The following is an 11,444-nucleotide window of genomic DNA, read 5'->3' as shown; positions in this document are numbered from 1 at the left end:
TAGTGTTTTATAGTTACACTTGAAAACTCAATACTATAACTGGACTCACACTGTTCAAAAAGTACAAAGAACATTTTTTTTCTTTAAGATGTTTATATAAATTAAAAATAAGTGTCAGTTTTCCATCTTTAGACTTAAAAAAGGAAAGTAACCATTAATTTTATTTGCCAAATCAGTAGTTATTTGCCAAACCAGATCAGCAGTTATTTCCCGGTCTCTGGACAATGCTGTTTCCCCATCCCTACACAACTACACTTCTAAATTTTGTTGTTCAAGATCTAACAAATACAATCAAGCTGTATTTTATTGTATCTTAAGAAAAACTGGTACAATTACCACATTTGTTCAATACATGGTCTTAATTTTGTTAGATTTCATTATACCTTAGAGGCTCTTAAAAACCTTTAACTATATACCCTTTTTATACACAGAGCTCAATCTTTCCTCATTATCAAGTAAACTACATTAGATAGCAGTACCATATAGTATACCACAAACTTATCTTTGATTAATTACATGTATTAAGTAATTGTAAAAAGTTGAGTCATTTGCGCAGTGCCATCAGATGATGATGACATCAGAACTTTTTAAGGGCCAAATTATAAGGTTAGTGGACTTTTCAGGGCCTTTCCTCCAATCAATGGTGGCTGCTATGATAAACGGATGACCACAAAGTTCGTGAGCAACACTAGTTAGCCATTTTAGTCAGTATGAAGTGATATCTTGTAGTTCTGATTTGCATTTTCCTAATGACTACTGATGTTGAGCATCTTTTCATGTGCTTACTGGACGTTTGTATATTTTCTTTGGAAAAACATCTATTCAAATCCTTTGTTTTTATATTGGGTTGTCTTAGGGATCCAACTTCATTATTCTGCATGTAGACATCTAGTTGTATCAGCACCGTTTGTTGAAAATACATTGCACGTCATAGCACTTTGCCAAAAATTAGTTGACCCTAAATATGAGGGAGTATCCCTGGATTCTATTCCATTGATTTATATAAGTCTATTCTTAGGCCAATATCACTCTGTCTTGATTACAAAGCTTTGTAGTAAGCTTTGAAATTGGGAAGTATGAGTATTCCAACTTTGTTCTTTTCAAGATTGTTTGGGCTATTTTAGGGACTTTGCATTTTCATATAAACATTAGGATCAAGTATCAATTGCTGCTAAAATGGGAAGCTGGGGTTTTGATTTGGCTTGCATTGAATCTGTACATCGATATGGGGAATACTGCCATCTTAACAATATTAACGCTTCCAATCCATAAACAAAGATGTTTTCTTTAATTTCTTTAAAGTGTTTTACAATTTTCAATACACAAATCTTTCACCTCCTTGGTTAAATTTATTCCTATGTATTTTTATTCTTTTGGATGCTATTGTTGTAAATGGAACTATATTCTTAAATTCATTTTCAGATTGTTCATTACTGGTATATAGAAACACAACTGTTTTTGTGTCAGTCCTGAACCCTGCAACTTTGCTAAGTTCGTATATAAATTCTAATAGTTTGTTGTGCATTCCTAGGATTTTCTATACACAAGACTGGTATCTGCAAACAGAAACAGTTTTACTTATTCCCTTCAAATCTGGATGCCTTTCATTTCTTCCTCTTGCCTAACTGCCCTGGCTACAACCTCCAGTACAACATTGAGGAGAAATCATGAGAGGAGGCATCCTTGTTTTGTGCCTGATCTTAGGGAAAAGCATTTAGTATTTTACCACTGAATATGATGTAAGCTGTGGGTTTTTCATAAATGCCATTTACCAGGCTAAGGAAGTTACTATAAGGCATTTTCATATCGAGATTTGTATCTTAGTAATAAACTAAGGCTAATAAAAGCATTTGATTAAACTTTCCATAATTATCAGATTCAATCCAACACTATGGACTGTTGATCCAGCTACAGTTAGACATTATCAAACCTACATTAAAGGTTTAACCTCGTAACTTGTTTTTAATACAAGTTCTGCCAAACCACTCTTACACTCTGTTTCTCCCTCCTAATAAAACAAATGTACATTTTTTTCTAGAATGTGCATACTGTATATAAAAGTGTATGTCCTTTTTAAATAAACGTCATATAAGCACCCAAAATATATAGCTAACACCAGTTAAGATATGTTCCTCCTGCCAAGGAATCATAAATAGTCAGGTGATGATGTACTAAGAAACCACTGCCTTACCTATGGTCACAAAGATTTACTCTTATATATTGTTATAAGATAAGGCAGACTAAAACAATCAATTTGTCAAAATTTCCATGTGAACTGGGGACATGTAGATAATCTAGAAAAAATATTATATTCATTATCATGTCCAAACTATTGGGATAAGTATAACTAATACATTAAAAATTCTAACACCCCCAAAATTGAAATTATTTTGATATTCTAGTCTCCAAATCTTCACCTCATAAAATGCTTACCATTTTCAACTTATGCAATGAGAAAAGAATAAAGACTTCACAAGTGGAGCATAAACTCCATCAGGTAAACCATTCCCCTTTACAAAACCACCTGTCTTTATACTAACTACATAATATCCTAATCAACTGAAAGAATCAATTAGCCTCTTTAAAAAGGTTACTGACTTTTTTCATAAGCAGGAATAAGTTCTGCATAGTAAAAATCCTTTAAGATGTTCCCACTTACCAAGTTTTTTCATATAATTTACATTTTAAGAATCCATTAAATTTTCCATTTACTTCATATGAAATTATTTTATTATAATGTCTGTTACACTCAAGAGTATTTTATATATTTGCCATTTTTCACTTGTCATTATAATTCAATAACATACATTATTGGTTATAAGTATACTCAATAGTATATAGAATCAGTTTGTCATTCAATGAATATTTACTAAATGACTGCTATATGCTAAGGGTAAATAAGACAAAATCCCTGCCCTCCTGAAACTTACAGTCTAGTGAAAGAAGTCAGATAATTCAAACAAACAATTTGGAAATAAATGTGAAGGTGATAGAAAAGACAACAGGATAGAAGATGGACTGGAGGGCAACCACTATACTCTAAACTGATGACCTGAGAACTGAGAACTAAATAGTGAAGGTGAGTTATAGCAGGGACTTTCTAAGCAAAAGAAAGAACAAGTGCAGAAGCCCAAGATGAAAATGAACATGGTGTGTCTGAGGGAGTGTGGGGAAAGAAAGCAGTGCCGGCTGGGCCAAAGGAGATGAGGGATAGAATGACAGAACTTTGTAGACCACAGGTTTTAGCTAATTGCAATGGGAAGCCAGTGGAAGATTATAAACAAAAATGACAGGATATAATATATCCTTTGAGAAGGTCACTGTTGCTGCTATGTAAAGATGAAACATGAGGATGAATAAATAGTAGCCGTTGATGGAGAACCATGTTCCTTCTTTATATGGTTTCTTAGTCCTCTCTCTTCCTTTCTGTTCCCATTCCCATCACCTGACTGCTGATTCTTATATCCTTCTACCACATGGGCTACTGCAATAATATCCAAACTAGAATCTCTGATTCTATAGCTAGACTGTACAAATTCTGTCCAGAAAAAGTAAAGCCACTGTTAATATAACAGTTTGCATAACAATGTAATCTGGCAGCCAAGAAGAGTGGGCTGGAATGCACATGTGTGAACAATGATGACTTCACTATACTGGTCAGTGGGGGTGGTAGACGTCATTGAGTGAGCATGTGTATTGTATGGCCCTTCACATTCAAAGTGACTGAGGAGAGCCACAAATCTGCATCAAAGGTTGCATTAAGTTTGAACATTCCTCCGAGGAAACTATTTGAATGGTTCAGAAGGCTTTTGGGGATGATGCAATGCGTGTAACACAAATACAAGTATAGCACAAAAACTTCAAAGATGGTTGAGATTCTGCTGAAAGTGACCCATGTTCTGTTAGGCCTGCAACAAGCAGACAACATAAGAATGCTGAGAGTGTATGGGCAGTGGTCAACAAAGTTTGGCAACAGTGTGAGAACTAGAAGCTGATTCTAGGAGAATCTGGAGATTCCAAAAACTACTGTGTCCAAGATTTTGACACAGGGTCTAGGCATGAAACATGTCATGGCAAAACTCGTTCCACAGCTTCTGCTACCAGAACAGAAGGAACATTGTGCTGCAGTTGATAATGACTTGATTCAAACCTCTACCAATGAACCAGGTTTCCTCAAGTAGACCTAACCAAAGACGAATCATGGGTCTACAGCTATGATCTGGAAATGAAGGCCCAGTTGTCCCAATGGATGTCACCTGGTTCTCCAGGCCCAAAGAAGGTGTGGCAAAGTTGCAGCAAGATCAAGATCATCTTAATTGTGTTTTTTGATTGGGAAGGTGTCATACATCATGAGTACACCCCTCCAGGCCAAACAATTAATAAGGAGTTCTACCTCAATGTTCTTCACCAATTGAGAGACGCATACAATGAAATGGCCACAGCAATGGGCAACTGGTGATTGGCAGTTTCATCGTGACAATGCGCCCACTCATGCATCAGGTCTGGTGCAGTTTTTTCTGGTGAAACATCAAATCGCTCAGCTGATTCAGTCCCCCTACAGCCCAGATTTGGTGCCCTGCAACTTCTGGTTTTTCCCAAAACTAAAATCACCTTTGAAATGGAAAAGATTTCAGATGATGAGATTCAGGAAAATACATGTATGACAGGGCAGCTGATGTAGAGTCCAACAAAGGATTTTGCAGAGTCATTTGAACAGAGAAGAGATGCTGGGAGAACTGTGTGAAGAGGTCCCAAGGTGCCTACTTTGAAGGAGACTGAGGTATCATTGTCCTGTGTATAGTGTTTCTTATATCTTATATTTTCTTCAATAAATGTCTCTATTTTTCATAGTATATGGCTGGGTACTTTCTAGAGAGACCTTGTACTTTTTTTGAAAATGCTTTGTCCATGCCTATCTTTTTGCTTCTAAAGCCTCAAAAACTCACTACTGTCTACAAAGTAAAATAAAAATTCCTTGACATTCAATAACACTCCACACTTTATTTCTCAACCACCTTTCTAGCCTCATTTCCCACTATTAATTTGATAGACTCTGTTCTGCATCTCAGAATGATCTTCTCACTCCTTCCTAAACATGGCTTCTGACGCCACCTTCCTGCTTTCCATGACTGCCCCCTTTCCTTATTCTTTGCTTAGATTCAAAATCTATTTCTTCTTCATGGCTCAGCATACATTTTCCTTGATTCTCCAGAGCAGTGGCTTTTTGGCTATGACCAGTGTTTTACATCATGTGTTCTACATTTAACTTTACTTCAAGCAATACACTTTGATATTTTCTATTCTATTCCTTTTTCAAAATGACTACACAGACCACAACTGGGTTTCAACCTTCAGCTTGAAACCAATTTTAGCCACCTTTCTAGAATTCACTGGTAACTTAGCTAGATCCTGGTATTGAAAGATGAAACCTATAATTACCAAACTATAATGACCTTATTAACCTTAAGAAAAGGATGTGGTCAGTTTCTTACACTTCATTTTATCTACCATCATGCCAATCACTAAATTTATTAATCATTATGGAAGTAAAAGACTGATAATAGACACAGCTATCACATTGATGACCCCACAGGATTATGAATAGGTCTCTTTTGTGTTCCCATTGTCTTGTTTCAAACTGTAGCTATGCTGGTCAAAATGACTAGTTTGTTTTTTTTTAATATATTTTATTGATTATGCTATTACAGTTGTCCCATTTCCCCTGCTTGCTCCCCTCGGCCCTGCATATCCCCCTCTCAACTGCATCTCCCCCTTTAGTTCAAGACCATGGGTCATACATATAAGTTCTTTGGTTTCTACATTTCCTATACTATTCTTAACCTCCCCCTGTCTATTTTCTACCTACCATTTATACTACTTATTCTCTGTACCTTTTCCCCCTCTCTCCCCTCTTACTCCCCCGCTGATAACCCTCCATGTGATCTCCATTTCTGTGATTCTCTTTCTGTTCTAGTTGTTTGCTTAGTTTGTTTCTGTTTTAGGTTCAGCTGTTAACAGGTTAGCTGCAAGTTTGTTGTCATTTTACTGTTCATATTTTTTATCTTCTTTTTCTTAGATAAATCCCTTTAACATTTCATATAATAAGGGTTTGGTGATGACGAACTCCTTTAACTTGACCTTATCTGGGAAGCACTTTATCTGCCCTTCCACAAAATGGCTGGTTTTAAATAATACTTTGCCCTACACTTTCTGGGTTCCTATTTTATATGATTAAAATATTATTGCATAGTGGAGAAACAGAGTAAATACTCCATAAATGCTTATTTCATCTATGCCTCAGAAGTATGAGAAAGTCTCAGCATGAATATAGCAATTACTACCATTCATTGGACATGCTTTTCTTTTATGAAAAATACTCAGGCACTTCTTCTCTGCCTAGGAAGGCACTGTTAATCCACTATCATCTACTGGGCCTTCTAGCTTTGCCAAAACTACAATAAGGGTGAGCCTTTTGTTTCAATGGAATGGTAGCTATTAAAGTTGGATAGCCTCTTCTGTCATCAGCATTAAGGTTCTTGACCATTAAAGTCCTCTTAAAGTTGTTTTCTTTTAAAAACATCATCAGTAATTTTAATTAATAAAATAAAAAACAATGAAGCAATCTAAAATCTGTACTGATTTCTACTCTAGCAAAGGATCCAACACATAAGGTAAGCTAATGTAAATTCTTAATTCTTAAATCTCAAAGATTTGTTCATTTTACTCTACCTCCTGAGTCTGTTATAGGTCTAGGGAGATAGGGTAAGTACCCAAATAACAAATGCTTTAAACCATCTAAACTAGGCTCAGTGTAACTATCAGGACTTTAGGCAGAAATAAGGCCCCCAGGACCTATCCAAAAAAGAATCTGAATTTCTTTATCAGTCCTGAATCTACCTAAAACTCTCTAATGGGCTGTAGGCATTTTAGGGTAATTGTGGGCCAAAACAAACTGCCCTGGGCCTGCCAGACCCCAAATCTCCACCATCAGGTTTCTGTCTAAGATCTGGGAATATGGACCTCAATATTTGCCGTCTATTGTCTCCTCAAGGACAAACCCAGGGCGGGTTTCAACAGTCTTGGAGTTTTGTTTAAGATAGCCATCTGGAATTACTCTTGTCATTAACTAACAGTTTAAAATCATCCACTCTAATTCTCACTTCATTGCCCCAGTAGAAAACACTAACTCAAAGCAGCTTTATATGAAAGATTTTAGAACTGGGCAAAAAAGAAAGCAACAACAAAAAAAACTTCTAACATCAACGTATATGTAGAGTGACAAAACTTCAAATATGAATTGCTTCAGGAAAACATTTTTCAGAATGAAGACAAGACCAAATTGTTCTTTTGAGAGTAAATTACTTTCATCACATAGGCTCACACTCAAAAGTAAAGGAAGAGTAAAACCAAAATTCTACTTACTTTAAAGGATGCTAAAGCAAGGTTAACATATTTTCTTTAAAATGTCAAATAAAAATGGTACCTTGGGAACAAAGAACTATTAAATAGAACTATGAGGGAGCTTAAAAATGTAATAACAGTACAGGCTTAAATTTTTAAAGTATTTTTTATGTTTAGCTTCTTGCAAGTTTGGCTGAAACCCACCCACCCTTAAATTATCCTATATCTACATACATATACATATATGTATTTTTTCTTGTGGATCATAAGCCAGTAACCTTCCGCAAGTGAAGTACGGGTTATTAAATTGGATTCTTCTTTGGCACTCAGTCTCTGACACATTCTAAATAAGACTTATTTATGTTGACAAATAGCCCTTTTAAAAACAAATTCATCTTGCAAAGGTTAATTCGATTAAGCCTCAAGGAAAAGAGGGAGGAGGGAATGATAAAAGAAAGAAGGGAGAAGAAATAATTTGAGAAATAAAGGCTATCTAGGACTATCAGAAGAGGACAGAAGAAGATGAGGAAACCATGCTTTAAGTGAGGTAGGAGGCAAACTGCGAAGTCTCAGACATAAGTAAATAAAATTAGAACAAAAGCCTGCACTGGAGACACTGGAGACTGTGTACAGTTCAGGAGATAAAAGCCATGCCAGTGCCACAGACAGACACTAGATTCAACAACTTATAGAGGGTATATCAGAATTGATATGCAGAATGCATTAAACAAACTTTACTCAAGATTTAAAGAGCTCCATTCTAAACAGTTTACTGAAGTCTCTTTAACTCCAGAGTTTAAAAGAAAAACCTTTTGTAAAGTTTCCTAAAGGGTCTCCCAAGGATCACATTCAGGGGGCTGAAATAATTATAAAATCCACGTTTATCAGTGTTTAAAATGTGTGGCCCAAAATACACTCTAATTTAAAGTTCAATGTAAGGTTTTATTTATCTGTCGAATCCTCAGAGTCATTATTTCTTGGTCTTTTTGCCATGTTTTAACTAGCTATAATATAAGGCAGAAAAGAGATTCTTTAAAATGAAAGGTTTTCTGCCAAAATGCTTTGCCATGAAGTAGGAAACAACTTCGACTAAAACACAGAACTTTGCTCCACTTTTATCCTCCACTCAGTATTGAAACCATCATTTACTATACATCAAATGCTAGGAACCGAGGATGAAAAACTGAACAAAACAAACAAAAAATTGAACAAAACAGAATCCCTGCCTTTGAGGAAATCGTTTGTAGTCATTTGACAGAAAGAGGCATATGAACAGATACCATTACCTGATTAAGTTTTAGAGTAAGAGATATGAGCGGAACATTGCACAAATGAAGTGGTAAAAGCCACTAAGTCAGCCTAGAGGACTATACTAAGTTTGTTCAAGAGAATTTGACATTCAAATTCATCTGCAGTGAGGCAGTTAGGCTAGTCAATCTGTAAGGTCCCTTTTATTTAAAAAAGGGAGGGCAGAAAGTTGACAGTCATAGAGACCTTTTGTTTTGTCGAAAATGACTGGTGCAGGCAATTCCAGTTTGTTGGTTATTAATTTAATCTCTATCAGAAAGAGAATATTTATACAATCCTCATCTTCTCTCCCAAACTTACTTCTTCCTAATATTCCTTTTTCTCAGTAAACAGTAATACCACCTAATACTTAACCTTCCATAGCAAACTAATCACCAATTTATATTGATTTTACTCCATACTATCTCTTTGTTCTGTGTACTTTTCTATCTCCGATGGCCCCCATCATCTCTTACCACAGAGGCTTCCAATAGCCTCCAAGAGCGTTCTTGTCTCCGAGATCCCTTCTCTCAATCAACCAACTCTTCACACTGCAGCCAAACTGCTTTCCAAAACACAAATCTGATCATGTGACAGCCCATATTAAAATCACTCAACTGCCCCCTACTACTCTCAGAAAAAAATCCAAACTTGCCCTGACTGGTGTGGCTCAGTTGGTTAGGTGTCATCCAGGAAAGCGAAAGGTCACCGGTATGATTCCCAGTGAGGGGCACATGCCTGGGTTGCGGGTTCAGTCCCTGGTTGGGGCACATGGCTAGGTTGTGGGTATGTCCCTAGTTGAGAGCATACAAGCATGAGAGGCAACTGATTGACGTTTCTCTTTCACATCAATGTTTCTCTCCCTCTCTTCCTCCCTCTCTTTCCCTTTCTCTCAAAATAAATAAAATCTTTTTTTTTTTTAAGTCCAAACTCTTCAGCATAGCTGTCAATGTCTGGCCTGGTTTGCCTCGTGCTACAATCTGTTATGCTCATATTGAACCTCTCAGAGTTTCTTCAATATACAGCGTCTCCTCACCATCCTCTCTAGAGCCTTCCAAGACTCCCTCAGAAAAGAATCAGGTGACCCTGCAAAATAATCTTGCAGCATCCTCTGCCTCTCCATTTCCATACTCACCACACTACATAGTATTGTCTTTCTCCCCCAGGAAGTTGTAAGTTCCTTAAGGACAGAAACTATCTTACACATTCTTGCATTTCCTATGCAAAGTATTATGCCTGCTTGGCACTGACATACAGTTCATGCTTGATACAAGATTTGTTGAATGTGTGAATAAATGAAAACTGTAAAGAAGGAGAAATTCAATGTTCTACAATTTGTCATAATATGTATTAGCTATACTACAGACACCTAATCCTTTAGGCAAGGCCATATTTAAGTCATAAGCCTATCACAATAAACCTGTTTTCAGAGACAGAAGAAGGATAAACCATAAACTCATAATTCAAATGAAGTTAAAAATGTATTTCCACTTTGGATAGTGTAAGCTTACTATTTAATTCATTTTTCTGAGAGAATACATACATATATATATATATATATATATCAGAATCATGATATGCTATGCATTTCTTGAAAATTATAACTACATATGCATTATTACATTATTTTCACAGGTAAAACGTTTGAGTTTTCTTTTTAAACATAAATGAAAGCTGCACTTCATTACTGACTCACCGATTCTTTTCCAGCTCATTGTGTGTAGACCTAAAAGGGAAAAAAAGAGCATTAGCCATGTTTTGTTGCTAGGGCTATAGAAAGGGGGATTAGTTTAGTTACTGCTATACCACATTCAGTGAATTTACTTAACAATGCAATATATGACCAGACTTCTATAATATTATTCATCAAGAATAGTCTACATTCATTAGGACTGTTCATCCAGATATAGTGTGTTTAGTTACTGTATTTTTCAGGCTATAAAAGATGCACTTTCCCCCCAAATTTGGGAGGAAAATGGGGATGCATCTTACAGTCCAAATGTAGCTTACCTGGCTCGCTGTGGTGGGGGTGGGGAGAGAATGGCGGTGGAGCAGGGTCACAGGTTATTAAATAATTTACCACATTTTTTGCTTCAAAGTTTTTTTTCCTATTTTCCTCCTCTAAAACCTAGGTGTGTCTTATGGTCCAGTATATCTTATAGTCCTAAAAATATGGCAACAACTCTAAATATTCTGAAACTGGAGTTTCATTGTTCTTTTACTAAAATTAATATTAGTACATGTTCTTTTGCCTGTTTCTAGTATTTCACATTTTGGTGATTTGTAGACATTATATCAAAAATTTTAATTCAAATATAGTCTCATTCTTGTTTAAAAACATAAAAAAAAATGTATGTACTTCTATGTCCTCTTCCATCTCCACTTACTACTAAACACAGGAAGGAAAAAGTTTTAGCTAGCGTAGAAGCTGAAACAGCCTTGCCTTACTGCTAAGTAATACAGAAAAATTCAAGTCTTTCTGCCTTTTGTGTAAAATATAAACAAGAGAAAGTTATAAAAGAAATGAAAACAACATAAATATAAGGTAATAAAATCAAGGAACACATTTTTTTAAAAGACTGGGAGGACATGCCTCAAAATACTAACAATGATTATTTTCTTTTCATGATTTTTTTCCTTTTGCTTTGTCAATATTTGTTATAATAATACCACCTATTGAGGAAGCAAAGTGTCTGCTAATGAATGTACCAAGAAGTTAACATACATTATTTCATTTCATCCCCCAAACAGCCCTT

The 11,444-nt window shown here is 35.8% G+C and overlaps 1 protein-coding gene across 3 annotated transcripts in view; it reads right to left on the bottom strand.

The window, feature by feature from the left end:
- The window catches only part of MXI1 (MAX interactor 1, dimerization protein), a 74,674-nt gene that overhangs the window by 28,732 nt on the left and 34,498 nt on the right, over window positions 1–11,444 (bottom strand). For all 3 annotated transcript variants that reach the window (XM_028511429.2, XM_036027276.1, XM_028511430.2), the window contains exon 3: window positions 10,385–10,414. In XM_028511429.2, the coding sequence (XP_028367230.1) occupies window positions 10,385–10,414 (30 nt within the window). The remainder of the gene's footprint in view (window positions 1–10,384; window positions 10,415–11,444) is intronic.

This window comes from Phyllostomus discolor, chromosome 5, assembly GCF_004126475.2.
Source record: "Phyllostomus discolor isolate MPI-MPIP mPhyDis1 chromosome 5, mPhyDis1.pri.v3, whole genome shotgun sequence".
Classification (NCBI taxonomy): Eukaryota; Metazoa; Chordata; class Mammalia; order Chiroptera; family Phyllostomidae; genus Phyllostomus; species Phyllostomus discolor.
Note: the sequence above shows the minus strand (reverse complement) of the source record. Positions and strands in the feature narration are given on the sequence as shown.